The sequence below is a fragment of the Engystomops pustulosus genome, chromosome 2, assembly GCF_040894005.1.
Source record: "Engystomops pustulosus chromosome 2, aEngPut4.maternal, whole genome shotgun sequence".
Lineage (NCBI taxonomy): Eukaryota > Metazoa > Chordata > Amphibia > Anura > Leptodactylidae > Engystomops > Engystomops pustulosus.
Window position 1 is genome coordinate 219,686,613 of NC_092412.1, and position 15,045 is coordinate 219,701,657.

At 45.0% G+C, this 15,045-nt stretch overlaps 1 protein-coding gene across 8 annotated transcripts in view; it reads left to right on the plus strand.

Moving 5' to 3' along the window:
• Positions 1–15,045, plus strand: part of RAP1GAP2 (RAP1 GTPase activating protein 2) — a 517,296-nt gene that overhangs the window by 430,063 nt on the left and 72,188 nt on the right. For all 8 annotated transcript variants that reach the window (XM_072138202.1, XM_072138205.1, XM_072138206.1 and 5 more), the window contains one exon: positions 11,083–11,127. In XM_072138202.1, coding sequence (XP_071994303.1) covers positions 11,083–11,127 — 45 coding nt within the window. The remainder of the gene's footprint in view (positions 1–11,082; positions 11,128–15,045) is intronic.

Genomic DNA, 15,045 nt, shown 5'->3' on the forward strand with positions numbered 1-15,045 from the left:
ATTTCTGTTTATTTCCCCCCTCCTTCCATAGCCATATCTTTTAGATTTTTCCATTAACAGTGACACATGCAGGCTTGTCATTTACGGGAGGAATTGTACTTCTTAGTAGCATCATTCCAAATGTGATGTAATTGAGGAAAAAACACAGTTGTGACATTTTTTAGTAAGCATAGTTTTTACAGATTTCACTGTGCACTTATTTTGATTGCTTTTTAATTAAATTTCTATGGCTGGCAAAATGGTGAAAAAGGTAGGGTTTGGTAATGTTAGGGCATTCACAGCGGGCATTCATTGTTTTTATATTTTCATACATTGGACATTTTGAGAGGCAGGGATACCTACCGTGTTTGGGTTTTCATTTGATTATTTATTTTTTAAAGGTGTTAAATCTTTATTCTTTAAAAATATGGGAATGAAACATGATACATATTCTAGTGTTCATTTTTATAATATGGCTTACGACCATGATGTCAGGATTGAGAAATACAATGACCACTCTGGTGCCACTGGTACACCAAGGAATCTACATCCCCCAATATTTGGGAAGCCCCAACCATGGGTCCAAGAGACCAGGTTGAGGAAAGAGACTCCTAATCAAATAGAATAGTGTAGACCCACTGACTTGTAAGTCTAACCACCATCATCATTAATGTAAAGTCAAGAAAAACCTTCATGAAAAGGGTTAATCAGCAGTAATATTTATTATGTAGAGCCTCATTTACAGTCGCAGTGTTTGTTACTTATCTGTACAATCTTTCATTGGTAATTATCCATGCCGTGTTGCCAAAATGTGCCGGAGGGTCTAGCAATTGTGTTTATTACAGGGCTTGCTAAGAAATTAGAGATCTTAATTGGATTTTGACAGACATTTTGGGTCAGGTGCAGTAAAATATCATTTGTACTGTGCATGATATCCTATTATAACACAGCACCCAGTAAACATAGGATTTAATAAGAGATTTATGAAGGCGTCCTTTTATGGCATTTACAGAACCATCGCTTTACTGATTGTCAGGTTTTGTGTACCTTATTGAGTAAATCATCTCTGAAACTCGCACTTTAATTCTGTATCCTGAAGGGGTTAAACATTTATGCTCACTATTATATTCCACATTCCACTTACTAAAATATGTTCAGCTTCCCTGCTTACAGGGTCCCTCAATATACTCGAAGGTTATATGATGCAGGATGTAGCATTGCTGAGCCTTTTACATCATGTCTCCACATCACATGACCACCAGAAACGGTTGACTCCTCCCAGTGTTAGATAATCACTGTATACAGTAAGCTACGTTAATGCAAGGGACTTTACTAGAGATGAGCGAACATACTCGTCCGAGCTTGATGCCCGATCGAGCATTAGTGTACTCGTAACTGCTCGTTGCTCGGACGAGTATTTCGCCCGCTCGAGAAAATGGCAGCTCCCGCCGTTTTGCTTTTTGGCGGCCAGAAACAGAGCCAATCACAAGCCAGGAGACTCTGCACTCCACCCAGCATGACGTGGTACCCTTACACGTAGATAGCAGTGGTTGGCTGGCCAGATCAGGTGACCCTGGGATAGACTAGCCGCTGCCCGCGCTGCTCGGATCATTCTCTGTCTGGATGCCGCTAGGGAGAGAGCTGCTGCTGGTCAGGGAAAGCGTTAGGGTGTTCTATTAGCTTACTGTTAGGCAGGAGTGATTCTAAAAGAACCCAACAGCCCTTCTTAGGGCTACAATAACGTTATAATTTTTTTTTTTTTTTATTTGCAGCTAGTACCATATTGTGAGGAATTAGCAGGGGGACTTGCTACCGTTGTGTTTAGCTCTTAGTGACACACATATCCACCTCAAACACCAAAGTGGGAAAATTTATTAGGGGTTTGAGTAGAATTAGGCACAGTCTGCCAGTTTCTTTTTATTTTACGTTTATTGTTTTAATAACTCAGTGTCATCTCATCTGGCATAGTAGTGTGCTGTAATACTTGGCTAGAAAATAGCCATAGGAGAATACAAACGGCTTACTTAGGCCTACAGTAGCGTTATATATATTTGTTTTCTGGTTGATCTGCTGGTGGCTGTAGTTGTTGCAGTGCATCTACTAGTAAATTGTGAGCAATTTGGAGTCAGACTTGCGACCACTGTGTTTTAGTGACGCACATATCCATCGCAAAGACCGAAGTGGGAAAATTTATTAGGGCCCGGGGTTGTATTTCAATTAGGCACAGTCTGCCATTTCCTTTTTTATTTTACGTTTATTTTTTTCATAACTCAGCGTCATCTCATCTGGCATAGTAGTGTGCTGTAATACTTGGCTAGAAAATAGCCATAGGAGAATACAAACGGCTTAATTACGCCTACAGTAGCGTTATATATATTTGATTTCTGGTTGATCTGCTGGTGGCTGTAGTTGTTGCAGTGCATCTACTAGTAAATTGTGAGCAATTTGGAGTCAGACTTGCGACCACTGTGTTTTAGTGACACACATATCCATCGCAAAGACCGAAGTGGGAAAATTTATTAGGGCCCGGGGTTGTATTTCAATTAGGCACAGTCTGCCATTTCCTTTTTTATTTTACGTTTATTTTTTTCATAACTCAGCGTCATCTCATCTGGCATAGTAGTGTGCTGTAATACTTGGCTAGAAAATAGCCATAGGAGAATACAAACGGCTTAATTACGCCTACAGTAGCGTTATATATATTTGTTTTCTGGTTGATCTGCTGGTGGCTGTAGTTGTTGCAGTGCATCTACTAGTAAATTGTGAGCAATTTGGAGTCAGACTTGCGACCACTGTGTTTTAGTGACGCACATATCCATCGCAAAGACCGAAGTGGGAAAATTTATTAGGGCCCGGGGTTGTATTTCAATTAGGCACAGTCTGCCATTTCCTTTTTTATTTTACGTTTATTTTTTTCATAACTCAGCGTCATCTCATCTGGCATAGTAGTGTGCTGTAATACTTGGCTAGAAAATAGCCATAGGAGAATACAAACGGCTTAATTACGCCTACAGTAGCGTTATATATATTTGATTTCTGGTTGATCTGCTGGTGGCTGTAGTTGTTGCAGTGCATCTACTAGTAAATTGTGAGCAATTTGGAGTCAGACTTGCGACCACTGTGTTTTAGTGACGCACATATCCATCGCAAAGACCGAAGTGGGAAAATTTATTAGGGCCCGGGGTTGTATTTCAATTAGGCACAGTCTGCCATTTCCTTTTTTATTTTACGTTTATTTTTTTCATAACTCAGCGTCATCTCATCTGGCATAGCAGTGTGCTTTCATACTTGGCTATAAAATAGCCATAGCAATAGGATAGCATCGTTTGGTTTTAAAAACTAAAAAACACAAAAAAAAAAAAAAAATTAAAAAAAAAATTCAAGTTATAACTCTCATTTTCAAAATGTTTAACCCGAGGACTAGGGGTAGAGGACGAGGGCGGGGACGTGGGCGTCCAACTACTGCAGGGGTCAGAGGCCGTGGTCCTGGGCGGGGTGAGACACCACCTGCTTATGAGGGAGCAGGGGAACGCCGCAGAGCTACACTCCCTAGGTTCATGTCTGAAGTTACTGGGAATCGTGGTAGAGCACTGTTGAGGCCAGAACAGTGCGAACAGGTGATGTCGTGGATTGCCGACAATGCTTCGGGCAATTTGTCCACCAGTCAGTCTTCCACGCAGTCCACCCATGTCACCAAAATCGGCACTCCTCCAGCTCCTGCACCTCAGCCTCCTCCCCCCCAGTCTGCCCCCTCCCAGCAAAAATTGCCATTTGAACCGGCATACTCTGAGGAACTGTTTTCTGGACCATTCCCACAGTCACAAACCACTTGTCCGGTTGCTGATGAGCAATTTTCCGATGCCCAGGTTTTCCACCAGTCGCAGTCTGTGGGTGATGATGACCTTGTTGACGTACTGGAAGAAGTGTGTAAAGAGGTGTCCGACGATGAGGAGACACGGTTGTCAGACAGTGGGGAAGTTGTTGTCAGGGCAGGAAGTCCGAGGGGGGAGCAGACTGAGGGATCGGAGGATGATGAGGTGACAGACCCAAGCTGGGTTGAGAGGCCGGGTGAACACAGTGCTTCTGAGACGGAGGAGAGTCCTCGACCAGAACAGGTTGGAAGAGGCAGTGGTGGGGCCAGACGGAGAGGCAGGGCCAGAGCTGGTGCATCAGCGCCAAATGTGTCAACTAGTGAAGCTCCCGTGGCAAGGGCTCCTGCGGCGAGGGCTAGATTTTCAGAAGTCTGGAGGTTCTTTAAGGAAACACCGGATGACCGACGGACTGTGGTGTGCCACATTTGCCAAACCAGGATCAGCAGGGGTTCCACCACTACTAGCTTAACTACCACCAGTATGCGCAGGCATATGAATGCTAAACACCCCACTCAGTGGCAACAAGCGCGTTCACCTCCGGCCGTGCACACCACTGCTCCTTCCCCTGTGTCAGCTGATAGTCAGCCCCCTGCCCAGGACCCTGCCACAAAAACCCCATCGTCGCCTCCACGATCCTCCACAGCATCCACCAGCGTTCAGCTCTCCATACCCCAGACGCTGGAGCGGAAACGCAAATATAGTGCAACCCACCCGCACGCCCAAGCCCTTAATGTGCACATCTCCAGATTGCTAAGCCTGGAGATGCTGCCCTATAGGCTAGTAGAGACCGAGGCCTTTCGCAGCCTCATGGCGGCGGCCGCCCCTCGGTATTCGGTCCCCAGCCGCCACTACTTTTCCCGATGTGCCGTCCCAGCCCTGCACCAGCACGTGTCAGACAACATAATCCGTGCCCTGACCAACGCCGTTTCTGACAAGGTCCACCTGACCACGGACACGTGGACGAGTGCTGCCGGGCAGGGCCACTATATATCTCTGACGGCACATTGGGTTAACTTGGTGGAGGCTGGGACCGAGTGTGACCCTGCGGCTGGTCATATACTGCCGACGCCGAGGATTGCGGGGCCTACCTCGGTCCAGGTGTTTCAGGCCTACTATGCCTCCTCCTCCTCCCACCCCTCCTCCACCTCCTCCTCCGAACGACCATCCGTGGGCATGGCGCCATCAGTCGGTAGCTCTAGGCACAGCAGCAGTGCCGTCGCTAAGCGACAGCAGGCGGTGCTCAAACTGCTGAGCCTAGGCGATAAAAGGCACACCGCCCAAGAACTATTACAGGGCATCACGGCGCAGACTGATCTGTGGCTGGCACCGCTGAACCTGAAGCCAGGCATGGTTGTGTGTGACAACGGCCGTAACCTGGTGGCGGCTCTGCAACTCGGCAGACTGACACATGTGCCATGCCTGGCCCATGTGTTAAATCTGATAGTTCAGCGTTTCCTCAAGACATACCCCAATCTGTCTGATTTGCTCACGAAGGTGCGCCGCATCTGTGCGCATTTCAGGAAGTCCAGCACAGATGCTGCCACTCTCAGGGCAGCGCAGCGCCGCCTCCAACTGCCCGCTCACCGACTGTTGTGCGACGTGCCCACGAGGTGGAATTCAACACTGACCATGTTATCCAGAGTTTACCAGCAGCGCCGAGCGATTGTAGACTGCCAGATGTCAACTTCCACCAGAATTGGTAGTCAGGTCAGTCAGCTTCCTCAAGTCTACAATGAGGAGTGGACGTGGATGTCTGATATCTGTCAGGTGCTGAGTAACTTTGAGGAGTCAACACAGATGGTCAGTGGCGATGCCGCCATCATCAGCCTCACCATCCCGCTGCTTGGCCTGTTGAAAAACTCTCTGGTCAGCATGAAGTCGGAAGCTTTGCGCTCCTCACAAGAGACGGGGGAAGAAGATTCCCTTGTTGATAGCCAAAGCACCCTTAGGTCTGTTTCTCAGCGCATATCGGAGGAGGTGGAGGTGGAGGAGGAAGAGAAGGAGAATGTTGGCGAGACACAAGAGGGGACCATTGTTGAGTCCTTCACTGTTGAGCGTGTATGGGCAGAAGAAGAGGAATTGGAGGAGTTGGAGGAGGAGGAAATGGACAGTCAGGCCAGTGAGGGGAGCGAATTCTTACGCGTTGGTACTCTGGCGCATATGGCAGATTTCATGCTAGGCTGCCTATCCCGTGACCCTCGCGTTCAAAGAATTTATTCCAGCACCGATTACTGGGTGTTCACTCTCCTGGACCCACGGTACAAGCAAAATCTTTCCACTCTCATCCCTGGAGAGGAAAGGAGTGTGAGAATGCATGAATACCAGCAGGCCCTGGTGCACAAGCTGAAACAGTATTTCCCTTCTGACAGCGCTAGCGGCAGAGTGCGTAGTGCTGCGGGACAAGTAGCGAGGGAGAGTAGGCGAGCAGGCAGCTTGTCCAGCACTGGCAAGGGTACGCTTTACAAGGCTTTTGCCAGCTTTATGTCACCCCAGCAAGACACTGTCACCTGTCCCCAGTCTCGGCAGAGTAGGGCTGATCTTTTACAGAAAGACGGTGAGGGAGTACGTAGCTGACCATACCATCGTCCTAAATGATCACACAGCTCCATACAACTACTGGGTTTCAAAGCTGGACATGTGGCACGAACTGGCGCTGTACGCCTTGGAGGTTCTTGCCTGCCCTGCCGCTAGCGTCTTGTCCGAGCGGGTTTTCAGTGCAGCTGGTGGCATCATCACCGATAAGCGTACTATTCCATTTTTCTGGAGGGCCACCTACCTGCTCCTCTGGTTTGAAAACTTTTTTGGACTGCCACATACAGGCACTATCCAAATTGAATTGTCTCCATAGCAGCCTCCACACGTTGTCTCCATTGCTACCTCCAAAAGTCGTTTATATAGCTGCCTCCATACATCGTCCCTTTATCAAACGAGGTGTGTCAGGCCGAAATTTGGGTTGTTTTCATGGATTCCACATCAAAGTTGTTAACCTTGTCGCCACCCTGCTGTGTTATCCACAAAATACACTGGCAAACTTTTACCATTTACGGATATTATTTCAGCGCTTCTTGCGCATCTGTTTACATTCCCCTCACCCGCCATATCCTAAACTTATAAGAACGCTACTACACTTGATCTTATACAAAAGGTTCTTAGAAGTGCTGTTTGGGGAGTAGCCTAGAGACAGGGGCTTGGATTGGCGAAAGCTCGCCTGGCAGCGGAGCGCCAGCTCCATGCGCATCATGCGCTTCTTGCGCATCTGTTTACATTCCCCTCACCCGCCATATCCTAAACTTATAAGAACGCTACTACACTTGATCTTATACAAAAGGTTCTTAGAAGTGCTGTTTGGGGAGTAGCCTAGAGACAGGGGCTTGGATTGGCGAAAGCTCGCCTGGCAGCGGAGCGCCAGCTCCATGCGCATCATGCGCTTCTTGCGCATCTGTTTACATTCCCCTCACCCGCCATATCCCAAACTTATAAGAACGCTACTACACTTGATCTTATACAAAAGGTTCTTAGAAGTGCTGTTTGGGGAGTGGCCTAGAGACAGGGGCTTGGATTGGCGAAAGCTCGCCTGGCAGCGGAGCGCCAGCTCCATGCGCATCATGCGCTTCTTGCGCATCTGTTTACATTCCCCTCACCCGCCATATCCCAAACTTATAAGAACGCTACTACACTTGATCTTATACAAAAGGTTCTTAGGAGTGCTGTTTGGGGAGTAGCCTAGAGACAGGGGCTTGGATTGGCGAAAGCTCGCCTGGCAGCGGAGCGCCAGCTCCATGCGCATCATGCGCTTCTTGCGCATCTGTTTACATTCCCCTCACCGCCATATCCCAAACTTATAAGAACGCTACTACACTTGATCTTATACAAAAGGTTCTTAGAAGTGCTGTTTGGGGAGTAGCCTAGAGACAGGGGCTTGGATTGGCGAAAGCTCGCCTGGCAGCGGAGCGCCAGCTTCATGCGCATCATGCGCTTCTTGCGCATCTGTTTACATTCCCCTCACCGCCATATCCCAAACTTAGAAGAATGCTACTACACTTGATCTTATACAAAAGGTTCTTAGAAGTGCTGTTTGGGGAGTAGCCTAGAGACAGGGGCTTGGATTGGCGAAAGCTCGCCTGGCAGCGGAGCGCCAGCTCCATGCGCATCATGCGCTTCTTGCGCATCTGTTTACATTCCCTTCACCCGCCATATCCCAAACTTATAAGAACGCTACTACACTTAACTTGGTGCAGGCTGGGACCGAGTCTGACCCTGGGGCTGGTCATATACTGCCGACGCAGAGGATTGCGGGGCCTACCTCGGTCCAGGTCTAAAAAAGGCCTACTATACCTCTTCCTCCTCCCACCCCTCCTCCACCTCCTCCTCCTCCTCCGAATTACCATCCGTGGGCATGGCGCCATCAGTCGGTAGCTCTAGGCACAGCAGCAGTGCCGTCGCTAAGCGACAGCAGGCGGTGCTCAAACTGCTGAGCCTAGGCGATAAAAGGCACACCGCCCAAGAGCTATTACAGGGCATTCCACATCAAACTTGTTAACTTTGTCGCCACCCTGCTGTGTAATCCACAAAATATACTGGCAAACTTTTATCATTTACCGATATTATTTCAGCGCTTCTTGCGCATCTGTTTACATTCCCCTCACCCGCCATATCCCAAACTTATAAGAACGCTACTACACTTGATCTTATACAAAAGGTTCTTAGAAGTGCTGTTTGGGGAGTAGCCTAGAGACAGGGGCTTGGATTGGCGAAAGCTTGCCTGGCAGCGGAGCGCCAGCTCCATGCCAAGGTCCAACTAACATAGTTTTAACTGCAGCACCTTTAATCTACTACTAGTTCACTGCCTCCATACATGGTCCCCTTATCAAACGAGCTGTGTCAGGCAGAATTTTGGGTTGTTTTCATGGCTTCCATGTTAACTTTGTCGCCACCCTGCTGTGTAATCCACAAAATATACTGGCAAACTTTTATCATGTACCGATATTATTTGAGCGCTTCTTGCTCACCTCCTTTGGTTCCTCTCTGCCACCCATTGGTTTGAAGCCTGAGTCCATTTAGGGTATGTTGCCATGACACTCTCTAGCCTGCCGCTGCTGCCGCTGCCGCTGCCTCTGCATGCCCTCCCCTATAGTGTCAGGGTCAATTATTGGATGTTTTAGATGCTATCTAGCCTCATTCGGTCACTCTGTCATGGCCATGCTGTTGCCCATAATTTTGGCATAATGGTGCGATTAAGCAGCCTCAGAGGCATCCATGCATGCTGCCCCTGCTGTTTCCTGTCCATTTCCGTGGTGTTTCCATCCTTTTCTGAGGTTCCCAGGTGTTTGGCCAAGCTTCCCTGTGCAGAGCCTTGGTCCCCTTGAAAAATGCTCGAGTCTCCCATTGACTTCAATGGGGCTCGTTACTCGAAACGAGCACTCGAGCATCGGGAAAAGTTCGTCTCGAATAACGAGTACCCGAGCATTTTAGTGCTCGCTCATCTCTAGACTTTACTCTTAAGTTTCGCAAACTTTTTAAATATCAGGGCACGATAACAAAATTAGTCTGGTACGTCTTAACCCCTTGTCGCTTTATGCCCTTCTCGAGTTTTAGGTGTTTCTGTTTTTTTCTCCCCCTCCTTACAAAAGCTGTCATTTTTTTTTTTCCATTTACAGAAATGTTTGAGCACTTTTTTTTCGCATAACGATTCGGACTTCCATGTTGCACCATTTAATATTTAACTAAATGTACTGAAAAGCTGGAAAACAATTCCAAAGGAGGCAAAATTAATGAAAAACACATTTGCACCTTTCTAATGTTGGCTCTGTAGAGTCCAAATGACACATCCCCTTTATTCTGTGGGTCACTGCAATGATGGAGATTCCAAATTTATATAGGTTTTACTATATTTTTATATATTAAAAAGTTATCTTTTGTACATAAACAAATTTGGCATATTACCACATACTCTATCCCATAATTCACCCCATTATATACTATGTAAGATGTTACTTTTTGCTGGAAAAGTTTAATAAATTTTTTTTAAAAAAACTGGGATTTGGACATTTGGATGTGTTTTCTCATTATGGGGTTCACCACAAGTAATTATAATTTTTATATTTGATAGATCTGGCATTTTGAGACAAGAGTAATTTGAACTTTTAGATTTTTTTTTAACCTTTTCATTTTTTTTTTTTTTTACTATTTTCCCCCAAGAAGGACTAATTGCTTATTCAATAACCTGCTCTACAACTGCATTGCAGTTTATTGGCAAATTGCTACATTTTAATTAGATGCTGCCTACTGCAGGGTCTAATTCAGATTGATCTCGTCTAAGAGAGACTCCCGGCTGTCACCACCAGAGATTACTTCCCCTTTTGATCCCATGGGGGACCGGAAGCAACAGTCGCAGCCATCATATAAGTGACAAATTCCCGAGTTGGACCCTGTGATTGTGGCCATCACCGATCATTACTTTTAGTGGTAGGCGCCTTCTGCATAATGCATAATTAGGCAAACACAGATGAATAAATAAAATGTAATAACAATTACAATAACTAGGGCCAAAATACAAAAACAGTGTGGTGACATTAGAAATAGGAACTAAGCGGGGTGCTTATCAAATGCCAAAATTGGGGAGTAGTATTAGGAAAAGTTCATGTAGAAAATAATTAGGAATGAGATCATGGTTGCAAGTATATATCTTCAGAAAATACATTGGCTAGGACGTTGCCAAATATAGAAATACATTGTTGCCTCCTTTATGAGCCGATACGCATCGTGGATGAAAAGTCTTTGCTTCTGAAGCATTCTTGAGGCACGTTTGAAGTATACTTTCAAGATGGTTATATGAATGGAACCCCCTGCTCAAAGCCTCAGAAGTGTGTGTCACTGCAAGCACCTACTGGAGTTCAAAAGCTTTCCAAGTAGATCTCTCTGCATGTACCCAGTTCAAAAGTGGTGACTAATTGCCGTACTTACCCGACCTAAAGTGGGCTGCTTCATGTGGAACACTCTTTATTGTGGGATGTTTGTCTGAATATGAGCTTTGTTATCAAAGTCAAGATGCCTTATAGATATGTGATATGAGTAAATGGAAACCCAGAATGTTTTGTAGAAGATAAATAGTTTTGATCTTTTGTTTTTTTGGGGGGGAAGATGGACAATGGGCTCTGTATACTGAGCCTTTCAGTTATTTCTCTTACATTCTTTTCCTCTAAATCCTATAATTTTGCTTATTCTCTATTAGGTTCCCAAGCTAGAAGAACAGAAAAGTAGCAGCCAGAAAAATAAGGTGGGTGCAGAAGGAGCCGAAATGTGAGGCTTAGTTCTCAATTGCATTCGGCAGCTTCCGTCATGCTCTTCCGTTATTGATGACATAAATTATAGTTCTATATTTCTCACTGTAAAAGACAGAAGCATAGGGTACGCGACACTACTACACATGGAGCGGAAGGTGAACGGAGATTAGTGGAGGAGTTATCCCAGTTTTAATATGTTACCATGGCTGTTAGAAACAATGTTAAGGAAATCAAGAGATTTGGAGAAAAACACATTCAGAATATGCATCAGTGAGGATCATTTATACTTAATCTAGAAATGTTCCAGTCTTTCTTTTTATATGGGTGCTATAACACATTCCAGTTAATAGGTGATTTTAGGTGTGGTTTTGTTAATTTTACTTACACTGTATTCTATTCAGATAAAGAAATCTACCTTTTGTAAGTACAGGCGGTCCCCTACTTAAGGACACTTGACTTCTTCCTATTACAGAAAAAAATTTTGAAAATCCAATTGTCACTAGGACAAAACCAAAATTTATCTGGAGCTACAATTATAAAATATAGTTACGACTTACTTACAAATTCAACTTAAGTACAAACCCAAGGAACCTATCCTGTACGTAACCCGGGGGCTGCCTGCCTGGGTTGGATCCTAAATCTTGAGCGAGAAAAAAACATATTGAAAGTGTGAACTGTGGGGAACATTTACTAAGAGTCGTAAAAACTGCATTAAAAGTGGGGTTTCCTGTGTTTAATGCAGGACGCGCCACAAAGTTTTGTGAGCGTCACTATTTGTGTCGCGTGCGCCAGGAATTTGTCTCAGACACTTCTTAAATACCTGTGCAAGAGCTAATTGTGATGCTGTTATAACTGCAATGTGTGACCGCGCCCTGCGTGTGGTGTGTGAGTGGGGGAGGGGGGTTTGGGCTTGTTTTATTTATCTTAAATGATGTTAAAACTGGCACAAGTTGCACAAATTTTGCAAATTAGTGAGCGACCCATTCTAATGCATTTCCTTTGCCAGAGTGGAGTTATTGGGGCAGATTTACTTAACCGGTCCATTCGCGATCCAGCGGCGCGTTCTCTGCACTGGATTCGGGTCTGGCCGGGATTTATTAAGGTAGTTCCTCCGCCATCCACCAGATGTCGCTGCTGCGCTGAAGAGCATCGGAACACACTGGAATACACCGAGCCGGGCTGAGTGAAGGTAAGTGCAATTTTCGCAACACATTTTTTTTTAAAAAATGCAGCGGTTTTTCTGAATCCGTCGGGTTTTCGTTCGGCCACGCCCCTCGATTTCTGTCGCGTGCATGCCAGCGCCGATTCGCCACAATCCGATCACGTGCGCCCAAATCCCGGGGCAATTCAGGGAAAATCGGCGGAAATCGGAAATATTCGGGTAACACGTCGGGAAAACGTGAATCGGGTCCTTAGTAAATGACCCCCATTGTGCTAATATTAGTAACCACAATGCTAAATATTTTAAAACATCAACGTTTGGAATCCAAAGTTAAGTCAGGCACAACACTGGAAAACTCCAGTTAAGGCAAACTTTGCTGGGAGGTCATAAAGGTTGGAATAAATAAAGTGCATATTGACCATTACACCTAGAAAAGGTGCAAAATTAGAGAAAAGAATTTGATAAATGTATTCCCCCCATAGTGTTTACAATAAAAGTGTTGCAATTTTATTTGTAAACTTTCATGTCTACTATTTTGACTTCTGTTCCTGAAAAACTCAAATTTCTCTCTTCAAGGTCAAAAAGAGCATAGGAGAATGAATTCAGTTGAGGTTGGTGGGGTATGGGTCACCTGGCTCTCCTACTGACTTGTCTACTGCTAGAGTTGCACCATAACCACCTGCACTAGGAGTTGGTGGACCGGTGGAGGTTGCAAAAAGGAGGAAAAGTCACAATTCCTGGCACAGCCATACCGTATATACCTGAGTACAAGCTGACCAGAGTATAAGCCGAGATGCCTAATTTTACCACAATAAAATGGGAAAGCGTATTGACTCGGGTATAAGCCTAGGGTGGTAAATGCAACTGCTACTCATCAATAAAATGTCCAGCCGAGTGCCCCTATAGATTAACCTTCCAGCAGAGTGCCCCCAAAGATTAAACCTCCAGAAGACTGGTCCATAGATTAACCCTTCAGCTGAGTGACATCAGCTGGGCTTATACCTGATTATAAGCCGAGTGGGACTTTTTCAGCACATAAATTGTACTAAAAATCTCAGCTTATACTCGAGTATATAGGGTATGTCTTCTCTTTGTACACAGGTACAAGCCATGATAACCCCCATTCCCAAAATGAGCAACTGTATGTTACTCATCAGTTCTTATAGGCATCTAGATTCCTAGACATTTATCACTACTCCTGTGATAAGTTCATGCAGTATATTTTTAGAAAAAACAAATCAATAAACTGCAATAAACTCTCATTCGCCCTCAGTATTGGCTTTCACCTAGCCCACAGACCCATCCATGCCATTAGTTTGTATAGATGCGGATTAGATTTACTTAATTTTCTTTTTGCTATAACCCTTGCATTGTTATGTGGTGACCCTGTCTGCAGGTCATGCTGTTCTTAAGCAGTTGGATTATACAACAGAGAATATATACCCTGTAGCCATCATTTTCCATAGTATATACTCAGTATAAAAGCACATACATCTAAAAACATCTCAGCTTTTTCTGTGTGAGCGCAGGCAAAACACTGAACTTTTGAGACTCTACAGTGAGATGAGAATGTAATAAAATCTAAAATTTGCTTTTGAAAGGTTGGTAATATGGTTCCTAAATATCCCCCCTTGGGCAATTTCTCTATTCTTCTCAATCGTCAGCAGTGAATGTTGTTTTCGTAGAATTCTCAGGATAGCAAGTAACAGAAAGGCAGCGCTTCTTCTCCGAGACGATAGCAGCCATGAGCAGCGTGAAGGCAATAAATCCTCATCTTCATTATATCCACCAGATCAGAAATATACATCTCAGCTCATCACACAGACACCTCAACCCGGCATTACACAGATGGATACAGGTTACCTCAAATGATCTACTTAAGGAATATAAATGAACAATATTTGTGCTTTTCCGACACTCACGACTTTTCCGGCGCTTCTATTATTCCAACTCATTTTGTGGCGCAATTTTTGTTGCACAACTAGAGAAGCTAACAGTTGGTCTAGGGAGTTCTATTTCACCTTCATGAATGGAAGAAAGTTCTAAACCATATTGTTTCTGCACCAAATAATAAAGCACCTTGCATCTCCATAGACTTGTATGGTGCGTTTTTCAAGCGGGTGACTTGCAAAAGTAGAGCATGCTGAGATTTAAACGCGCGTTGAAAAAACGTGTTTGTGGTCAGAACAAAAACATTTATTGCAATGGGTTAGAGTGTAATGCAAGTTTTGCACATCAAAAGCACCCGTAGAACCCGTGCGTGAAAAACGCAAGTGTAAGGCCTCTTGCACACTAGCGTTGCATTTCACGTCAGGGTGCAATGCGTGAAAAACTGACGTTTTGGCTGCGTTTTTGTTCCATTTTTCCTTGGAGTAATTTGCGTTTTTGCGTTTTTCACGCGCGTGTTGTTAGCGTTGTTTTTGCGTTTTCGGCGCATTTTTGACGCGCGTTTCAATGGGAGACTCGAGCAGTTTTCAAAGGGACCATGGTTTGGGATTAAAATGTGTTATTTAATTGAAAAATAATGTCTTCTGATAATTTGCAAACATCTGCGATCTATTCTTCACTGTTCCCCGTGTATATTATCTCCCGACAAGTTAGCAGATGTGAAGAACAGTGAAGAATAGAATAAAATCATTGTACACAGTGAACACAGTGAACACAGGATCATTTAAGAGAAAAACACAGTGCAGAACACAGTGCAGAATAGATTACAGATGTTCGGCACATCTGCTTACTTGTCGGGAGA